The 21,505-nt window shown below is 44.1% G+C and overlaps 1 protein-coding gene across 1 annotated transcript in view; it reads left to right on the top strand.

The window, feature by feature from the left end:
* Positions 1-20,838, top strand: part of LOC141161845 (unconventional myosin-X-like) — a 79,984-nt gene extending 59,146 nt beyond the window's left edge. Inside the window, exons 29-41 of the mRNA XM_073647294.1 lie at positions 90-183; positions 338-393; positions 5,157-5,299; positions 8,169-8,363; positions 8,452-8,609; positions 9,641-9,764; positions 10,372-10,669; positions 11,480-11,687; positions 12,689-12,825; positions 15,153-15,276; positions 15,894-16,346; positions 17,830-18,021; positions 19,405-20,838. Coding sequence (XP_073503395.1) covers positions 90-183; positions 338-393; positions 5,157-5,299; positions 8,169-8,363; positions 8,452-8,609; positions 9,641-9,764; positions 10,372-10,669; positions 11,480-11,687; positions 12,689-12,825; positions 15,153-15,276; positions 15,894-16,346; positions 17,830-18,021; positions 19,405-19,518 — 2,296 coding nt within the window. The 3' untranslated portion in view covers positions 19,519-20,838. The remainder of the gene's footprint in view (positions 1-89; positions 184-337; positions 394-5,156; positions 5,300-8,168; positions 8,364-8,451; positions 8,610-9,640; positions 9,765-10,371; positions 10,670-11,479; positions 11,688-12,688; positions 12,826-15,152; positions 15,277-15,893; positions 16,347-17,829; positions 18,022-19,404) is intronic.
* The last annotated feature ends 667 nt before the right edge of the window (positions 20,839-21,505 follow it).

Raw genomic sequence — 21,505 nt, 5'->3', positions numbered from 1 at the left:
AAGTCGAGTTGTGACTTATTGGCTCGCCCATCAGTATTGCTGGCCAGGAGGACTAACCCAGAACCGTATCCTCCTCTCACCTCTTGCAGCGGCTGGTTCAATGTCCTGAGCAGAGTTCACAGTGCGACCTCCCAGCAGCTGCGAGATATGAGGGATGAGCAAGCCAACCCCAAGAATGCTGTGGTAAGTGTCTGTGTGAGTCACTCCATGTTCTCAGGCGTCTCGATTCCTTCCAGTCTCCTGCGGAGAGGACCGCGTTGCCCTATGAACCCGACTGTGGTCAGATATTACCCCGCTCCGTCCTGAGAGCAGTCTTTCTTCTTTCTGTCTCCTGCAGGGAACCCTGGACGTGGGCCTTATTGATTCTGTCTGCGCCTCAGACTGTCCTGATCGGTAATCGCTTATTTTCCATTAAGAACGCTGATAATGGGAAAATCCATTACTTTTTTTTTTTTTTTTCAAGGGTATTTCAGCTAATGCATTGTGCACTGTTTTTAATACATTTATCCAGGGTTAGAAAAAAAAATAGTTGCTTCCTTCCAGAAACAGCACCACGTCAGTCTATGGGTTGTATGGTATTGCGGCTCAGCACCATTGACGTAAATGAGGATGAGATGCAATACCACATTCAACCTGTGAAGAGCTGTGGCGCTGTTTTTGTGGAAGAAAGTAGCTGGAGGCTGTTGGGGTATGCTATGATTTACGCAATAGACCTATATACACATGTAGAGGACGTAGGAGAACCCCTTTAAAGAGAAGCTGTCACTTGATTTAAATATACATTTTTTTTTGCCTTGTGTAAATGCCGCTGTTCTCCTGAATCTGGCATAGTTTTTCTTTTGTTCATGCGTCTCTCTCCTTTCCTGAGACATGGCCCCATCTTCCCTGTATTTAAATCTAGTCTGATTAGCCAAGTGGGTGTGGTCCTCCTGAGGACTCCAACAGAGAAGAGCTTAAGACCACACCCACATGGTTACACACCCCAGATTTATGTACAGAGAAGAGGAAGTCCTATCTCCATATCTCCTTATCGGAGGGGCGCAGGAACAAAAGAAAAACACCCGATTCAAGAGAACAGCGGTATTTACACCTGGTTAAAACAATACGGATTTATGGTAAGTGACAGGTCCCCTTAAGACTATATACAGTTTTAAATGCTGTGATTTGCAACTATTGTGGTATAACGGAGCTCACGCGACAGGTTATCGGATGGTATCACACTTGAATTGTGATTTTCTATACCAGCATTTATACCAAAGTAACCCCACTTTCCATGAAGAAGACGACATGCAATTCTATTGTGGGCTACTAGGGGGAGCTCCCTGCATATGGATTTATTATTGAGTTCTAGTAGTGTCTGTATAAATCCTGATACACTGAGCTCCCTCTAGTGGTGGCTGTATAAATCCTGATACCCTGAGTGCCCTCTCCTGGTGGCTGTATAAATCCTGTTACACTGAGCTCCCTCTACTGGTGGCTGTATAAATCCTGATACACTGAGCTCCCTCTAGTGGTGGCTGTATAAATCCTGATACCCTGAGTGCCCTCTCCTGGTGGCTGTATAAATCCTGTTACACTGAGCTCCCTCTACTGGTGGCTGTATAAATCCTGATACACTGAGCTCCCTCTAGCGGTGGCTGTATAAATCCTGATACACTGAGCTCCCTCTAGTGGCGCCTGTATAAATCCTGATACACTGAGCTCCCTCTAGCGGTGGCTGTATAAATCCTGATACACTGAGCTCCCTCTACTGGTGGCTGTATAAATCCTGTTACACTGCGCTCCCTCTACTGGTGGCTGTATAAATCCTGATACACTGAGCTCCCTCTACTGGTGGCTGTATAAATCCTGTTACACTGCGCTCCCTCTACTGGTGGCTGTATAAATCCTGATACACTGAGCTCCCTCTACTGGTGGCTGTATAAATCCTGATACACTGAGCTCCCTCTAGTGGTGCCTGTATAAATCCTGATACACTGAGCTCCCTCTAGTGGCGCCTGTATAAATCCTGATACACTGAGCTCCCTCTAGTGGCGCCTGTATAAATCCTGATACACTGAGCTCCCTCTAGTGGCGCCTGTATAAATCCTGATACACTGAGCTCCCTCTAGTGGCGCCTGTATAAATCCTGATACACTGAGCTCCCTCTAGTGGCGCCTGTATAAATCCTGATACACTGAGCTCCCTCTAGTGGCGCCTGTATAAATCCTGATACACTGAGCTCCCTCTAGTGGCGCCTGTATAAATCCTGATACACTGAGCTCCCTCTAGTGGTGCCTGTATAAATCCTGATACACTGAGCTCCCTCTACTGGTGGTTGTATAAATCCTGATACACTGAGCTCCCTCTAGTGGTGGCTGTATAAATCCTGATACACTGAGCTCCCTCTACTGGTGGTTGTATAAATCCCGTTACACTGAGCTCCCTCTACTGGTGGTTGTATAAATCCTGATACACTGAGCTCCCTCTAGTGGTGGCTGTATAAATCCTGATACACTGAGCTCCCTCTACTGGTGTCTGTATAAATCCTGATACGCTGAGCTCTCTCTAGTGCTGACTGTATAAATCCTGTTACACTGAGCTCCCTCTAGTGGTGCCTGTATAAATCCTGATACACTGAGCTCCCTCTAGTGCTGACTGTATAAATCCTGATACACTGAGCTCCCTCTAGTGGTGCCTGTATAAATCCTGATACACTGAGCTCCCTCTACTGGTGGCGCCTGTATAAATCCTGATACACTGAGCTCCCTCTAGTGGTGGCTGTATAAATCCTGATACACTGAGCTCCCTCTAGTGGTGCCTGTATAAATCCTGATACACTGAGCTCCCTCTAGTGGTGCCTGTATAAATCCTGTTACACTGAGCTTCCCTCTACTGGTGCCTGTATAAATCCTGATACACTGAGCTCCCTCTACTGGTGGCGCCTGTATAAATCCTGATACACTGAGCTCCCTCTAGTGGCGCCTGTATAAATCCTGATACACTGAGCTCCCTCTAGTGGTGCCTGTATAAATCCTGATACACTGAGCTCCCTCTACTGGTGCCTGTAGAAATCCTGATACACTGAGCTCCCTCTAGTGGCGCCTGTATAAATCCTGTTACACTGAGCTCCCTCTAGTGGTGCCTGTAGAAATCCTGATACACTGAGCTCCCTCTAGCGATGCCTGTATAAATCCTGATACACTGAGCTCCCTCTAGTGGTGGCTGTATAAATCCTGATACACTGAGCTCCCTCTACTGGTGGCTGTATAAATCCTGATACACTGAGCTCCCTCTAGTGGCGCCTGTATAAATCCTGATACACTGAGCTCCCTCTACTGGTGGCTGTATAAATCCTGATACGCTGAACTGCCTCTACTGGTGGCTGTATAAATCCTGATACACTGAGCTCCCTCTAGTGGCGCCTGTATAAATCCTGATACACTGAGCTCCCTCTAGTGGTGCCTGTATAAATCCTGATACACTGAGCTCCCTCTAGTGCTGACTGTATAAATTCTGATACACTGAGCTCCCTCTAGTGGTGCCTGTAGAAATCCTGATACACTGAGCTCCCTCTAGTGGTGCCTGTAGAAATCCTGATACACTGAGCTCCCTCTAGTGGTGCCTGTAGAAATCCTGATACACTGAGCTCCCTCTAGTGGCGCCTGTATAAATCCTGATTCACTGAGCTCCCTCTAGTGGTGCCTGTAGAAATCCTGATACACTGAGCTCCCTCTAGTGGTGCCTGTAGAAATCCTGATACACTGAGCTCCCTCTAGTGGTGGCTGTATAAATCCTGATACACTGAGCTCCCTCTAGTGGTGCCTGTATAAATCCTGATACACTGAGCTCCCTCTAGTGGTGGCTGTATAAATCCTGATACACTGAGCTCCCTCTAGTGGTGGCTGTATAAATCCTGATACACTGAGCTCCCTCTAGTGGTGCCTGTATAAATCCTGATACACTGAGCTCCCTCTAGTGGTGGCTGTATAAATCCTGATACACTGAGCTCCCTCTAGTGGTGGCTGTATAAATCCTGATTCACTGAGCTCCCTCTAGTGGTGCCTGTATAAATCCTGATACACTGAGCTCCCTCTAGTGGTGCCTGTAGAAATCCTGATACACTGAGCTCCCTCTAGTGGTGCCTGTAGAAATCCTGATACACTGAGCTCCCTCTAGTGGTGGCTGTAGAAATCCTGATACACTGAGCTCCCTCTAGTGGTGGCTGTAGAAATCCTGATACACTGAGCTCCCTCTAGTGGTGCCTGTATAAATCCTGATACACTGAGCTCCCTCTAGTGGTGGCTGTATAAATCCTGATACACTGAGCTCCCTCTAGTGGTGGCTGTATAAATCCTGATTCACTGAGCTCCCTCTAGTGGTGCCTGTAGAAATCCTGATACACTGAGCTCCCTCTAGTGGTGCCTGTAGAAATCCTGATACACTGAGCTCCCTCTAGTGGTGGCTGTAGAAATCCTGATTCACTGAGCTCCCTCTAGTGGTGCCTGTATAAATCCTGATACACTGAGCTCCCTCTAGTGGTGCCTGTATAAATCCTGATACACTGAGCTCCCTCTAGTGGTGGCTGTATAAATCCTGATACACTGAGCTCCCTCTAGTGGTGGCTGTATAAATCCTGATACACTGAGCTCCCTCTAGTGGTGCCTGTATAAATCCTGATACACTGAGCTCCCTCTAGTGGTGGCTGTATAAATCCTGATACACTGAGCTCCCTCTAGTGGTGGCTGTATAAATCCTGATACACTGAGCTCCCTCTAGTGGTGGCTGTATAAATCCTGATACACTGAGCTCCCTCTAGTGGTGCCTGTAGAAATCCTGATACACTGAGCTCCCTCTAGTGGTGCCTGTAGAAATCCTGATACACTGAGCTCCCTCTAGTGGTGCCTGTAGAAATCCTGATACACTGAGCTCCCTCTAGTGGTGCCTGTAGAAATCCTGATACACTGAGCTCCCTCTAGTGGTGCCTGTAGAAATCCTGATACACTGAGCTCCCTCTAGTGGTGGCTGTATAAATCCTGATACACTGAGCTCCCTCTAGTGGTGCCTGTATAAATCCTGATACACTGAGCTCCCTCTAGTGGTGGCTGTAGAAATCCTGATACACTGAGCTCCCTCTAGTGGTGGCTGTATTCGTCTCTGATATCTCTTTTCTACAGACCGAATTCCTTTGTGATAATCACTGCAAACCGGGTCATTCACTGTAACACGGATATTCCAGAGGAGATGCATCACTGGATCTCTCTGCTCCAGAAGCCGCGCGGAGAAGCCAAAGTGGACGGTCAGGAGTTTCTGGTGAGAGGTAAATGAATTGGAAACATATAATTGGGGGCTGAAAAAGAATGTTTTAAGGAATTATTGCTAATCAATGGCTGAAGATATGTTGCCTGTGGGGAAAGCTTTAGGGCCTATAACCCTATGAAAACTTATTTCACTTCAACTTAAACCTAAGCATTATAGCGCACAGTCAGATCTTTCCTTTTAGTTAGTTACCCATGGGTCAAAAATAAAAGTGGGATTTGATTGACTACGGTGTGCCAGTCCTCATGACAACAATGACCTACCATATCACAGTGGCAAGAAGTGTTGTCATGGGAGCACAGGTTGAGTATATAAATTATTCTGTATATATTCTAATTGGTTGGTATGTGGGGCTGTGACTTTGACAACACTGATATGTCAGTATACAGTAGTATGTAGTGTTGTCATGGGGACAAAGGAAGACAATATTTACTTGTGCATATGTTATATATTCTATTTGGTTACATGCGGGCTGATCCCCTTTTGCGAACACTAAGCTGCCAGAACATTGTCAGGAAGTTTTGTCATGGGGACAGAGGGGGAATATACACCTGTACACTGTTTGCTCAATGTTGTCATAATGTCACAATCAGTACATAGTGGTAGGAAGTGTTGTCATAGGGACACAGGAAGAGAATATTTACTTGTGTATATTTTATATACTCTAGTGTTCCACTTATTTCCTGTGTGGGCCAACGGCTATATGACAATACTCAGAATACATCACCTACAATGTGCCAGGAAGTATTGTCATAGGGAAACACAAAAGAATATATTATATATTTATTGTAATACATCTTCTTTTGTGTTTTTAAATTGTTTTGGTTGATGGGCTAGTAAGATTATGGCAACACTGAAATAACAGGAAGTGTTATCATAGGACACTGGAAGAGAATATACATATACCAATCAATTGGAATATATACAGTATACATACAGTACAGACCAAAAGTTTGGACACACCTTCTCATTTAAAGATTTTTCTGTATTTTCATGACTATGAAAATTGTACATTCACACTGAAGGCATCAAAACTATGAATTACCACATGTGGAATTATATACTTAACAAAAAAGTGTGAAACAACTGAAAATAGGTCTTATATTCTAGGGTCTTCACAGTAGCCACCTTTTGCTTTGATGACTGCTTTGCACACTCTTGGCATTCTCTTGATGAGCTTCAAGAGGTAGTCACCGGAAATGGTCTTCCAACAATCTTGAAGGAGTTCCCAGAGATGCTTAGCACTTGTTGGCCCTTTTGCCTTCACTCTGCGGTCCAGCTCACCCCAAACCATCTCGATTGGGTTCAGGTCTGGTGACTGTGGAGGCCAGGTCATCTGGCGTAGCACCCCATCACTCTCCTTCTTGGTCAAATAGCCCTTACACAGTCTGGAGGTGTGATTGGGGTCATTGTCCTGTTGAAAAATAAATGATGGTCCAACTAAACGCAAACCGGATGGAATAGCATGCCGCTGCAAGATGCTGTGGTAGCCATGCTGGTTCAGTATGCCTTCAATTTTGAATAAATCCCCAACAGTGTCACCAGCAAAGCACCCCCACACCATCACACCTTCTCCTCCATGCTTCACGGTGGGAACCAGGCATGTAGAGTCCATCCGTTCACCTTTTCTGCGTCGCACAAAGACCCGGTGGTTGGAACCAAAGATCTCAAATTTGGACTCATCAGACCAAAGCACAGATTTCCACTGGTCTAATGTCCATTCCTTGTGTTCTTTAGCCCAAACAAGTCTCTTCTGCTTGTTGCCTGTCCTTAGCAGTGGTTTCCTAGCAGCTATTTTACCATGAAGGCCTGCTGCACAAAGTCTCCTCTTAACAGTTGTTGTAGAGATGTGTCTGCTGCTAGAACTCTGTGTGGCATTGACCTGGTCTCTAATCTGAGCTGCTGTTAACCTGCGATTTCTGAGGCTGGTGACTCAGATAAACTTATCCTCAGAAGCAGAGGTGACTCTTGGTCTTCCTTTCCTGGGGCGGTCCTCATGTGAGCCAGTTTCTTTGTAGCACTTGATGGTTTTTGCAACTGCACTTGGGGACACTTTGAAAGTTTCCCAATTTTTCGGACTGACTGACCTTCATTTCTTAAAGTAATGATGGCCACTCGTTTTTCTTTACTTGGCTGCTTTTTTCTTGCTATAATACAAATTCTAACAGTCTATTCAGTAGGACTATCAGCTGTGTATCCACGAGACTTCTGCACGACACAACTGATGGTCCCAACCCCATTTATAAGGCAAGAAATCCCACTTATTAAACCTGACAGGGCACACCTGTGAAGTGAAAACCATTTCCGGTGACTACCTCTTGAAGCTCATCAAGAGAATGCCAAGAGTGTGCAAAGCAGTCATCAAAGCAAAAGGTGGCTACTGTGAAGAACCTAGAATATAAGACATATTTTCAGTTGTTTCACACTTTTTTGTTAAGTATATAATTCCACATGTGTTAAATCATAGTTTTGATGCCTTCAGTGTGAATGTACAATTTTCAAAGTCATGAAAATACACACAAAACTTTAAATGAGAAGGTGTGTCCAAACTTTTGGTCTGTACTGTACATAAGGACAGGTGATGAAATGACCACTCAGCTTCTAAAGCACAATGGAGAGAAGTGTTGTCATAGGGACAGAGAAGATTATATAAATGTATATTGTATATATTCCAATTATTAATGTCGCCCCATGTCCTTATGGCCACTCTGACCTGCTAGAATGCCGTCGCAGGAAGTGTTGTCATGGGAACAGAACATACAGCTATGCATTATATAAAACCTAGCTTGCTCTTTGATTGCTGCTCGTGATATTGGCTGCAGGGGGCAGTGTTGTACAATATAATGTTGCTCGTGTTCCCGCTCCGACAGGTTGGCTCCATAAAGAAGTCCAGAACAGCAGCAAAATGGCGTCGCTCAAACTAAAACGTCGCTGGTTTGTTCTGACCCGAAACGCTCTAGATTATTACAAGTCCTCTGAGCGGACGGCGTCCAAACTGGGCACCCTGGTCCTGAACAGCCTGTGCTCCGTGGTGCAGCCGGACGAGAAGACGCACACGGAAACAGGTGCAGTGACCACATCCCTGCGGGGGGCGCCCCCCATCCTCCTCCCGGTACCCTGACCCAGAATTTGTCATAATACTTCTATCTGCAGGATACTGGAACATTGTCGTGTACGGGAGGAAACATTCCTACAGATTGTACACAAAGCTTCTCAATGAGGCCATGAGGTGGGCCAATGCCATCCAGGGGGTAATAGACAGCAAAGCCCCCATAGAGACCCCAACCCAGCAACTCATCCGGGACATCAAGGTGAGTGGGAAAGATTCAGTAATGACTGCATCTTCAGAATAGTGAGTGCAGCTCTGGAGTATAAAACAGGATGTAACTCAGGATCAGTAATGTAATGTATGTACACAGTGACTGCACCAGCAGAATAGTGAGTGCAGCTCTGGAGTATAATACAGGATGTAACTCAGGATCAGTAATGTATGTACACAGTGACTGCACCAGCAGAATAGAGAGTGCAGCTCTGGAGTATAATACAGGATGTAACTCAGGATCAGTAATGTAATGTATGTACACAGTGACTGCACTAGCAGAATAGTGAGTGCAGCTCTGGAGTATAATACAGGATGTAACTCAGGATCAGTAATGTAATGTATGTACACAGTGACACCAGCAGAATAGTGAGTGCAGCTCTGGAGTATAATACAGGATGTAACTCAGGATCAGTAATGTAATGTATGTACACAGTGACTGCACCAGCAGAATAGTGAGTGCCGCTCTGGAGTATAATACAGGATGTAACTCAGGATCAGTAATGTAATGTATGTACACAGTGACTGCACCAGCAGAATAGTGAGTGCAGCTCTGGAGTATAATACAGGATGTAACTCAGGATCAGTAATGTAATGTATGTACACAGTGACTGCACTAGCAGAATAGTGAGTGCAGCTCTGGGGTATAATACAGGATGTAACTCAGGATCAGTACAGGATCAGTAATGTAATGTATGTACACAGTGACTGCACCAGCAGAATAGTGAGTGCAGCTCTGAAGTATAATACAGGATGTAACTCCGGATCAGTAATGTATATACACAGTGACTTTTCTTTAGATTAATTCTATGTGTGAATGATACATGTGTGTAATACGAGCCGTGATATTGTGTTTCTCTGCTGTTACATTTTCTTTATTGTGCGGCTGATAAAACACTTTTTTAATCCTTTATTTAGCGATCATCTTACAATCCCGCTGCTGTGATTGATGTTATACTGCCACCCAGCGGTGAAGTCTGTGTACTGCATATGTCATGCTAATTCCTCTTCCCTCTCTACCAGGAGAACAGCCTGAACAGTGAAGCCGTTGAACAGACTTACAGAAGAAACCCAATATTACGATACACCCAGCATCCCTTGCACTCGCCACTTCTACCGCTGCCTTACGGGGACGTCAACCTCAACTGTAAGTGTCCTCCGTCCTCTGCACATTGCGGAGAAGCAGCAGACGTGGAGACAAGCCGCCCTCTCTGCTCTTCTATACAGCCGGTCACCGGTTCCCCTCACTAATATGACTTCATGGAGGCCCAAAAGGAAACTTGAGTCCTCCAGTGGGTAATAGGAGTTTATAGGGGGCTGTGTGTGACGTGCGCTCTGGGAGTATTAAGTAAGAAAATGCTACGAACAGAGTGTGAAAAGAAATGATGATGATTTAAAGTTTTTATGACTTTGTCCCTGTGTTATTCCTCCTGCAAAATTTTTAACTTTACAAGTGGATGACACCTATCACCTTGTCAATAGGACCAGTCTCTACAGTCTGGGGGGTCTCATAGCCGATACAGCCTTTTGACAAAGAATTGGTGACGCCCATTTGGAAATGTAGATATGAATATCCAGGAGGAATAATAAAGGGAATAGCACAATAGAATTCTAAGGACAGGCGCTCTAGATCGCCTCCCTTGTCTGTGGGTTTCGTCTGGTATTGCAGCTCCGCCCCATTGAAAGAAAGTCCCCCCAAGTCCGCCGGCCACAGCCCACCGTAGACTCAGAGTATTGTCATCACTTTCTTACAGTGCAAAAGGAGAAGGGTTACACCACGCTGCAGGACGAGGCCGTGAGGATCTTCAACTCCCTCCAGGAGATTGAGACCGTCCCTGACCCGGTGCCCATCATCCAGGGCATCCTGCAGACCTGCCAGGACCTGAAACCCTTAAGGGATGAAGTTTACTGCCAGCTGATCAAACAGACCAACCATGTGCCCCAGCCGAACAGCCCGGGCACCCTGCGCCACTGGCAGCTGCTCGCCTGTATGAGCTGCACCTTCCTGCCCGGCCGGGAAATCCTGCGCTACCTTAAATTCCACCTTAAGAGGTAAAGCTGTAATGTTCATGCCCCTTTTACCTTCACTATATGGAGAAAAGTATGTGCCCCCTCCAGGAGCTTTTCTGACCACCTCCATAGTCATTAGTATGGAGTTGCCCCCTCTCCAGATGTAACAGCTCCGCTCTTCTGGGAAGGTTTTCTATAAGATTTTGGAGGTGTCTATAGAGCTTTTTGCCCCTTCATCCAAAAGAGCATTTATGGGGGAGAGGTCGGGCTCACATTCTCCATTATAGGTGCTGGATGGGGCTGAGGTCATGTTCTCCCCCCCCCCATGTCTGTATGGAGCTTGTGCACTGGGCACAGTCATGGGGGGCAGATAAGGGCGAACCACAAACTGCTCCCACAAAGCTGAAGCTACAATTGTCCACAATGTCTTGTGCTAAAGATTAAGATTTCCCATCCGCGGCCGCCCCCTGATAACTGCCCCTAGCACTATCCTCCTCCACCATCTGTACGGTGGGTATAATGCAGTCAGGGGGTAACGTCCTCCTGGAGTCACCAGACTCCTCCATCAGACGCAGACAGAGAAGTGTGATCCATCACTGCACAGAACAAGTCTCCTCCGGAGTCCGGTGGTGGCGGCTTTACACCACTCCATCCGACGCTCGGCCTTGTGCTTGGTGATGTACGGCTGCATGGCGAGTGCTGGATGTTATACGCAATGAAGGAAAACTGGAATGCAATGATTAAAGAAGCAATACTTCTCTCCATGTAGTGCGTATGTTACTGTTGCTTAGTGGACATAGATGGACTTTGTGTTTCCTTGTCGGACCCTTCTGACCCGTTGGCCTCTTGCAGGGTGCGCGACAGCTTTCCTGGCTCGGAGGTTGAACAGTTCGCTCATTTCATTGCTGACGCTCTGAAGAAAACTAAATGTAGGGAGCTGGTCCCGTCACAAGAGGAGATCTCGGCGCTATTGTCACGCAGCAACATGACCACAACGGTCTACTGTCATGGCGGAGGCTCCTGCCAGATCAGTATTAATTCTCACACCACGGCAGGAGAGGTAATGACTGGGTGGAAGGACGGCTGTATTGTGTATTATGGTTGAATGAGATGCTCGGGGCTTATGGACTGCGGCCATCTCCACACAGTGCCGGACCATAAGTGCCATGCGGTATAAAACATCAGTGCTGCCACCACCACCATACATTGCAAGGCCACTTGGTAATATACCGCCATATAATGCACTAGTAATACCATCCTATAATGACCAAATAGTGTAACAAAAACAACTAAATTTAGTACCACAAGAAACGAGCCCTAATGCAACTCGATCGACTAAAAGAAATAAAAAAAAGAGCGTGGCTCTTGGGAGGAAAAATGGAAAGTGAAGCCACCACTAGAAGCCACCAACTACATACAGACTTATAAAGCCACAACTAGGGGGAGCTTACTGCATATACATTTATACAGCCACCACTAGAGGGAGCTCTATAAATACAGATTTATACAGCCACCACTAGGGGGAGCTCAATACATACAGATTTATACAGCCACCACTAGGGGGAGCTCACTACATACAGATTTATGCAGTCGCCACTAGAAGAAGCTCACTACATACAGATTTATACCGCCACCACTAGAGGGAGCTCACTACATACAGATTTATACAGCCACCACTAGGGGGAGCTCACTGCATAGAGATTTATACCGCCACCACTAGGAGGAGCTCACTACATACAGATTTATACAGCCACCACTAGGGGGAGCTCACTGCATAGAGATTTATACCGCCACCACTAGGAGGAGCTCACTACATACAGATTTATACAGGCACCACTAGGGGGAGCTCACTACATACAGATTTATGCAGTCGCCACTAGAAGAAGCTCGCTACATACAGATTTATACCGCCACCACTAGGGGGAGCTCACTACATACAGATTTATACAGCCACCACTAGGGGGAGCTCACTGCATAGAGATTTATACAGCCACCACTAGGGGGTGCAGCTTTGTCCCTTTTAAACCTAAGTAACAATTGTGGGGATGTATATTATTGCAGGTGGTGGAGAAATTAATCCGTGGCCTGTCTATGGATGATAGCCGCAACATGTTCGCCCTTTTTGAACGTAACAAGCAAACAGACCGGGCGGTGGAGAGTCGGGTTATTGTGGCGGACGTCCTTGCAAAGTTTGAAAGGTTGGATTTTTTTTACGAATGGTGAATTCAGTTTCTTATTAACTGTTTGTTTACATGGGACTGCAGCTGTTACCCCTCCAGCTGGTATAACAATTATCAATGGTTTTACATAGGAGGGGGAGCTGTTAATTTTTCCTACATAAGATAATTTTACAAGCCCTGATAAAAAAGATTTCACAACATAAAATGCAAATCACCAGTGCAAGCTCTACCTATAAACTGGGGAGTGCATGGGGATTTCAGCTCTGAAGCCTACAAAATTCTAAATACAGCTCCAAAAATTGCTACATACTTATGATACACTACAGTTTAATTTATGTGTGTACACAGTGACTGCACCAGCAGAATAGTGAGTGCAGCTCTGGAGTATAATACAGGATGTAACTCAGGATCAGTACAGGATCAGTAATGTAATGTATGTACACAGTGACTGCACCAGCAGAATAGTGAGTGCAGCTCTGGAGTATAATACAGGATGTAACTCAGGATCAGTAATGTAATGTATGTACACAGTGACTGCACCAGCAGAATAGTGAGTGCCGCTCTGGAATGTAATACAGGATTTACAGTGCCTTGTGAAAGTATTTGGCCCCGTTGAACTTTTCTACCTTTTGCCACATTTCTGGCTTCAAACATAAAGATATCAAATTCAAATTTTTGGGGGAAGAATCAACAACAAGTGGGACACAATCATGAAGTGGAATGAAATTTATTGGAGATATTAAACTTTTTTAACAAATTAAAAACTGAAAAGTGGGGTGAGCAATATTATTCGGCCCCCTTGAGTTAATACTTTGTAGCGCCACCTTTTGCTGTGATTACAGCTGCAAGTCGCTTGGGGTATGTCTCTATCAGTTTTGCACATCGAGAGGCTGAAATTCTTGCCCATTCTTCCTGGAAAAACAGCTCGAGCTCAGTGAGGTTGGATGGAGGGCGTTTGTGAACAGCAGTTTTCAGCTCTTTCCACAGATTCTCGATTGGATTCTTGTCTGGACTTTGACTTGGCCGTTCTAACACCTGGATACGTTTATTTTTGAACCATTCCATTGTAAATTTTGCTTTATGTTTGGGATCATTGTCTTGTTGGAAGATAAATCTCTGTCCCAGTCTCAGGTCTTTTGCAGACTCCAACAGGTTTTCTTCCAGAATGGTCCTGTATTTGGCTCCGTCCATCTTCCCATCAATTTTAACCATCTTCCCTGTCCCTGGTGAAGAAAAGCAGGCCCAAACCATGATGCTGCCACCACCATGTTTGACAGTGGGGATGGTGTTTTGAGGGTGATGAGTTGTGTTGCTTTTACGCCAAACATCTCGTTTTGCATTGTGGCCAAAAAGTTCGATTTTGGTTTCATCTGACCAGAGCACTTTATTCCACATGTTTGGTGTGTCTCCCAGGTGGCTTGTGGCAAACTTCAAACGAGACTTTTTATGGATATCTTTGAGAAATGGCTTTCTTCTTGCTACTCTTCCATAAAGGCCAGATTTGTGCAGAGTACGACTGATTGTTGTGCTATGGACAGACTCTCCCACCTCAGCTGTAGATCTCTGCAGTTCGTCCAGAGTGATCATAGGCCTTTTGGCTGCATCTCTTCAGTCTTCTCCTTGCTCGAGATGAAAGTTTAGAGGGACGGCCGGGTCTTGGTAGATTTGCAGTGGTCTGATAGTCCTCCTTCTGTTTCAATATGATCGCTTGCACACTGCTCCTTGAGAAGTTTAAAACTTGGGAAATCTTTTTGTATCTAAATCCGGCTTTAAACTTGGCCACAACAGTATCTCGGACCTGCCTGGTGTGTTCCTTGGTCTTCATGATGCTCTCTGCACTTGAAACAGAACCCTGAGACTATCACAGAGCAGGTGCATTTATACGGAGACTTGATTACACACAGGTGGATTCTATGTATCATTACCAGTCATTTAGGAGAACATTGGATCCTTCAGAGATCCTCACTAAACTTCTGCACTGAAAGTAAAGGGGCCAAATAATATTGCACGCCCCACTTTTCAGTTTTTAATTTGTTAAAGTTTAAAATATCCAATTCATTTCGGTCCACTTCATGATTGTCTCCACTTGTTGTTGATTCTTCTCCCTAAAAATTTGAATTTTATATCTTTATGTTTGAAGCCAGAAATGTGGCAAAAGGTAAAGTTCAAGGGGGCCAAATACTTTCACAAGGCACTGTAACTCTGTACATAGAATCAGTAATGTAAGTGACTTTACCGGCAGAATAGTGAGCGCAGCTCTGGAGTATAATACAGATAATAACTCACATCCCCTATTATTGTGTATTCACTTGCTGTTCTGTTCTGCCTTCTCGCTCTTTTCTCAGACTCACCAGCACAGAGGAGGAGGAGGATTTGGGGCAATGGACCTTGTATTTCAAACTCTACTGCTTCCTGGATGTGCAGAGCGTTCCTAAGGAGGGGGTTGAATTCGCCTTCATGTTTGAGCAGGTCGGTCTTATTTAATAGATCATTTAAGCAATAAAACGCTGTGGAGCATTTCATCTTGCTGAGAGATCTGTCATATAGTGAACAAAATATTCCAGCCATTCCCATCTCTTCTCTCTAGATTGCAATAAGTATGAAAGGCACAGATTTTGCAACAATTGATGAAATGTACTAAGACTTTGTCTATTATTATTTTATAAAATCTGAAAAGCTTGGAACCATCCAATTTAAGATCTCAATAGATCAAAAACTCAATTGATTTTATAATTCATCTATTATGGAGGCAGAGGCTCATTTTTCTGATATAAAGCTCCAAATCCCCCTCATGGACATAGAATAAATGATAAAATCCTGTCTGTCTGCGGTCACCACTAGAGGGAGCTCATTGAAGACAGTAAAAAACATTCCATTAGCACAAAATCTGACAGCAAGCAGTTTTTAAAAATAAGTGAAAAATTGAAACAAATCTTTTTTATTTTTTTTATACTGATCATAAATTTAATGGTAGTCTGAATCCATTATGTAGCATAAAACAATAGCAGACTCTTACATACACGTCCACATGCTGCTTCTATTCTGTGGCTGATGGTTGTAATTTTTATTTTTTTTTTATTTTTAAGGCTCATGAAAGTCTTACAAGCGGCCACTTCCCAGCCCCCGAAGACACTTTACAGCACTTGGCTGCCTTAAGATTGCAATATCAACATGGAGACTTTTCCAAAGTTTCATGGTCGCTGGAAACTGTTTATCCTGTTCAGCGGCTAAAAAATAAGATTCTTCAAGCCACCAAAACAAGCAGCGGCTCCTCCGGGCAGACCCTAGAGAGGAGGAGGACCAGCTTCCTGGAGGGGACCTTGAAACGTAGCTTCAAAGTGGGCTCCATGAAGAAGCAGAAGATGGAGGAAGAACAGATGATGGAGATGTGGGTAAAGGAGGAATTGTCCGCAGCTCGCACAAGTATAGCCGAGAAATGGAGCCGCCTCTATGGGATGTCCCAGCACCAAGCTATGGTGAATTATATGGCAATTGTCACTGAGTGGCCGGGATACGGATCCACGCTCTTTGATGTTGAGGTAAGAGATCCCTAAAGAAAACATGGAATATAATTACTATAATACTGTCTCCTACGTACAAGAATATAACTACTATAATACTGCCCCTATGTACAATAATATAACTACTATAATACTGCCCCCTATGTACAAGAATATAACTACTATAATACTGCTCCTATGTACAAGAATATAACTACTATAATACTGCCCCCTATGTACAAGAATATAACTACTATAATACTGCTCATATGTACAGGAATATAACTACTATAATACTGCTCCTATATACAAGAATATAACTACTATAATACTGTCTCCTATGTACAAGAATATAACTACTATAATACTGCCCCCTATGTACAAGAATATAACTACTATAATACTGCCCCTATGTACAAGAATATAACTACTATAATACTGCCCCCTATGTACAAGAATATAACTACTATAATACTGCTCATATGTACAGGAATATAACTACTATAATACTGCTCCTATATACAAGAATATAACTACTATAATACTGTCTCCTATGTACAAGAATATAACTACTATAATACTGCCCCCTATGTACAAGAATATAACTACTATAATACTGCCCCTATGTACAAGAATATAACTACTATAATACTGCCCCCTATGTACAAGAATATAACTACTATAATACTGCTCATATGTACAGGAATATAACTACTATAATACTGCTCCTATATACAAGAATATAACTACTATAATACTGCTCCCATGTACAAGAATATAACTACTATAATACTGATCCTATGTACAAGAATATAACTACTATAATACTGCTCCTATGTACAAGAATATAACTACTATAATACTGCTCCTATGTACAGGAATATAACTACTATAATACTGCTCCTATGTACAAGAATATAACTACTATAATACTGCCCCCTATGTACAAGAATATAACTACTATAATACTGCCCCCTATGTACAAGAATATAACTAATATAATACTGCTCCTATGTACAAGAATATAACTACTATAATACTGCCCCTATGTACAAGAATATAACTACTATAATACTGCTCCTATGTACAAGAATATAACTACTATAATACTGCTCCTATGTACAGGAATATAACTACTATAATACTGCCCCTATATACAAGAATATAACTACTATAATACTGCCCCTATATACAAGAATATAACTACTATAATACTGCTTCTATGTACAAGAATATAACTACTATAATACTGCCCCTATATACAAGAATATAAATACTATAATACTGCCCCTATGTACAAGAATATAACTACTATAATACTGCTCCTATGTACAAGAATATAACTACTATAATACTGCCGCTATGTACAAGAATATAACTACTATAATACTGCCCCTATGTACAAGAATATAACTAATATAATACTGCCCCCTATGTACAAGAATATAACTAATATAATACTGCCCCCTATGTACAAGAATATAACTACTATAATACTGCCCCCTTTGTCCTTGTTTTTCAGTATAAAGAAGGAGGATTTCCTAATGATTTGTGGCTCGGGGTCAGTGCAGAAAATGTCTCTGTTTACAAACGAGGAGAACCAAAGCCGCTGGAGACGTTTCAGTATGAACACATCATTTTCTTCGGAGCTCCGCAGCCCAACACCTTCAAGATCACAGTAGACGACCGAGAAATGTTCTTTGAAACAACCCAGGTCCGTGTCATCACAAATGCAATTGTTGTCCTTTTGTGTCATGAATGAAAGTTATTAAATAAGCAAAGTATGATTGAGTGGTAGTATTGTACAAGTATAATAGGAATGACCATGCTATTGAAGGGAGGGTCCAGAACCGGTTGCTGTGGGCTGGAGTTGACTTTTCTTCACCCTGAAATCCCTCTTCTAAACAGGAATCTTGTGTGTCGTGCTGTGGGATGTGTTCTGTACTCGCTTGCCCTTCGGGAGTCCTTGTTACTTCCCGGTCCATGGGACCGGATGCAGTTGCACATATCAGGAGACATTTGGTCCGTTTCTACAGGTTCAGCTTTTCTGTGCAATTCAGATACATACAGCTGCAGCATACAGAATGACAGTCCCTTTCATATGGTTTTCCCTTTGCCCAGTCCACTATCGATTCTTGTCTCCGTTCTGCCCGACCTGCCCCCACCTCAAGAGCTTCTGATGGTACCAGGGACTTTCCATCCGGCATTACAGCTTCTGAGGCCCACCATCTTTTCCAACCGGCCTCTTCATCTCAGGGCAGACAGAGCCATGGAATCCGATGCCATTTCTGGGCCGTAGGCCCAAGATCATCCTGGAATCTGTGCAATGTTTTGGGAGACTTGAAACTGACAGGACCTTTCGCTGCTGGTCCTTTCACTCCCTGTCACTGTCTGAGACTTCCTTCACTCCCCTCCTGACTAGGAAGTGCTTCCACTTTTTATCAGATCTAACCCCTCCCAGTATCTGAGCTATTCCCTATGCCCTTCTTCCACTGGTTCCCCTATGGACAGCCCTCCCCCATCCCTGGGGATGGCCTTGAGATAAAACCTCCAGGAAATCTGAGACACAAACCGGCCAGAAGGATAAAAATGCAGATTTATATAAACAAATAACAATAAAACATTCCTATACATTACTATGAGATCTGATTTGGCTGGGTGAAAGGCTAAGACTGGGATCTAAGGAGTAAGGTTTTTCCTTGTGGCGAGTGATATGCCAGTATAAGGAGACTTAAACGCCAACTCCTCTTCCACTCTGAAGAGACAATTTACATATTTAATTTCCAAGCGGAGCTTGCAAGATGTTTAAGTCGTCTCATACTGGCATGCCAGATCTGGCATATCACTCGCCACAAGGAAAAACCTTACTCGTGAGATATACATTACTATAAAATTTTACTCCTCCTTGACTCGGCGTCTTCTTCTCACCCCCCCCTTACAGTATAGTAGTAAAACTTTTTTTTGTTTCTCTCTTTACCCCTTCTGGGGACTTGGATATAGAGGAAAATGTGTATGAGACTAAGCATTTCTGTTTGCAGTAGCCCCGAATTCATGCGCTTAGTAAAATTCTGTCCTTGTCTTGTCCTTATTCCTCCAGGTCGGAGAGATCACAAAGATCATGAGAGCCTATATCAACATGATCGTCAAGAAGCGCTGCAGCATCAAGTCCGTAACCAGCCAGGACAGTCAATTCAACAGCTGGGCCAGGTGACCAAGCAGTGCCCCCTAGTGGTGGGATTCCCAGACATTCCCCCCATGACGGTCCATTTCTATATGGAGACTTCTTAGTTGATGTGACTTCATCTGCACAAAACACGGGAACAATACGAGCGATTCTGATCCATGTCGTAAACTGGAAGATGACTACGAGGAGCCCGAACCCTCGGAAGAACCACTGAACTGAACTCTTTTTGTACTTTTGCATCCAGAATAAGGCGATATTCCGTCACAACCTCCTTGCACCTCAGACTGGAGCTTTGGATTATCCAGATTCAATTTTATTTCTATAAAATTTAATGTGAAAAAAATATCAGAAACATTCACTTTTTCTATAAAAAAAAATAAATCTGTCTTCCTGCTGAGGATTGTGCCGCCTCGGCCCCAGTTTAATCTTCTGAATCCTTCTCGGGGATTTCAAAATTTGCAGGGAGTGCATTTCTCATGGCCGGAGACGTTGACGGGGGTCCAGACCTTTGACGGTATTAAATCCCCCTGCCGTTGTGGATGATCCTGGTGGGATAGGGAAGCTTCTGTGTCATATATTGTATTTATTTTCTAACCCGTCTTCTGGGTGCCGCAATGACCTCGACCTTCCCCACTGCCCAGTGTTGTGTCCTATGTAGAATTGCGTGGCGGGGGCGCCCTCGGGTAAGACTCTCCTTATCAGGAGGGCACGTGATGTGACAGAGTCCCCGTCTTCGTATTATACAGTATATCTGGATTAATTGTTTGGTGCGGGACCATAGACTACTAATCCCATGGTATCAAATCCGGTGTCTGTGATCTCCCGACAATCGGGCACAAGGATTGGAGCTGCCACATCATCTCCAGGGTCCTGCGTCTTACAGAATTAACCCCCTTTTAAATAAATAAAAAAAAAAATCTCACCTTTTTCTTCTTCTCCGAATAGCTAACTGAAGGAATAATGGTGCTAGAGGTCAGACCCCCACTGATTGGATAACGATGGCTTTGAGCATTGTAGTCCTAGATGACCCCTTTAAGGCCGACGCTCCTGACCTCCATAGATGGTGGCAGTGCCAATCCCAACTCCCATCATGGAGATGAATGCCGGATCCAGAGAACCAAACTGGAGGAACTTTCTCTTTAATGTTGTTTTTTATTTTGCTGCTTTACGAGTGGAGGCCTTTGGGGTTGTGTCTGTCCAACCTCCGCGGCATCAGTGTTGGGCCGTACTCCTGGGCAGCTGCAGGCGGTGGTGCCCAGGGCTGAATGTATCTAGCTGACAATAGATGGTGGAATTGACTGTTACCGCATTTACATTATATTGCTAATAAATTATTGTTTAAACACATTTACGGGTATCTGTGTCATCTGATGATCACAACCTCTTTATAGCTCAGACTTGGGTATACTAATAGATCACAGACTGAACATGAGTCAACAGTGTGATGCAGCAGCAAAAAAGGCAAACCTAGTTCTGGGTTGCATTAACAGAAGCATACAGTCTAGATCACGTGAAGTAATTATCCCTCTCTAATCCTCTTTGGTCAGACCTCATCTGGATACTGGGTCCAGTTCTGGGCACATTTTAAAAAATACATGAAGAAATTGGAGCAAGTTCAGAGAAGAGCTACCAAAATGGTGACTGGTATGCAAACCATGTCCTACGAGGAACGGTGAGAGGATCTGGGAATGTTTAGCTTGTAAAAAAATAGTCTGAGAGGAGACTAGTGTTGAGTGAGTATGTTCTGTTCCGAGTATGCTCGTGCCGAGCTCCAAGTATTTACAGCTGGTCGGTGATATGTTTGAATCGCTCCCGTGTGCATGATTTGCGACCGTATGACAGCTTTATTACATGGGAGGAATGTTTAAGAAATAGACATTCCTCACATGTAATAAAGCTGTCAATCAGTCGCAGATCATGAACCGAGCAGCTGTAAATACTCGGAGCTCGGCCTGAGCATACCCGGCGAAAGGGTTAACAGAACATACTCGCTCAACACTAGAGGAGACTTAAT

The sequence above is a fragment of the Phyllobates terribilis genome, unplaced genomic scaffold (assembly GCF_046119375.1).
Source record: "Phyllobates terribilis strain yellow unplaced genomic scaffold, ASM4611937v1 Scaffold_9__5_contigs__length_417890890, whole genome shotgun sequence".
In the NCBI taxonomy this organism is placed as follows: Eukaryota; Metazoa; Chordata; class Amphibia; order Anura; family Dendrobatidae; genus Phyllobates; species Phyllobates terribilis.
This window is presented reverse-complemented; position numbering and strand designations above follow the sequence as displayed.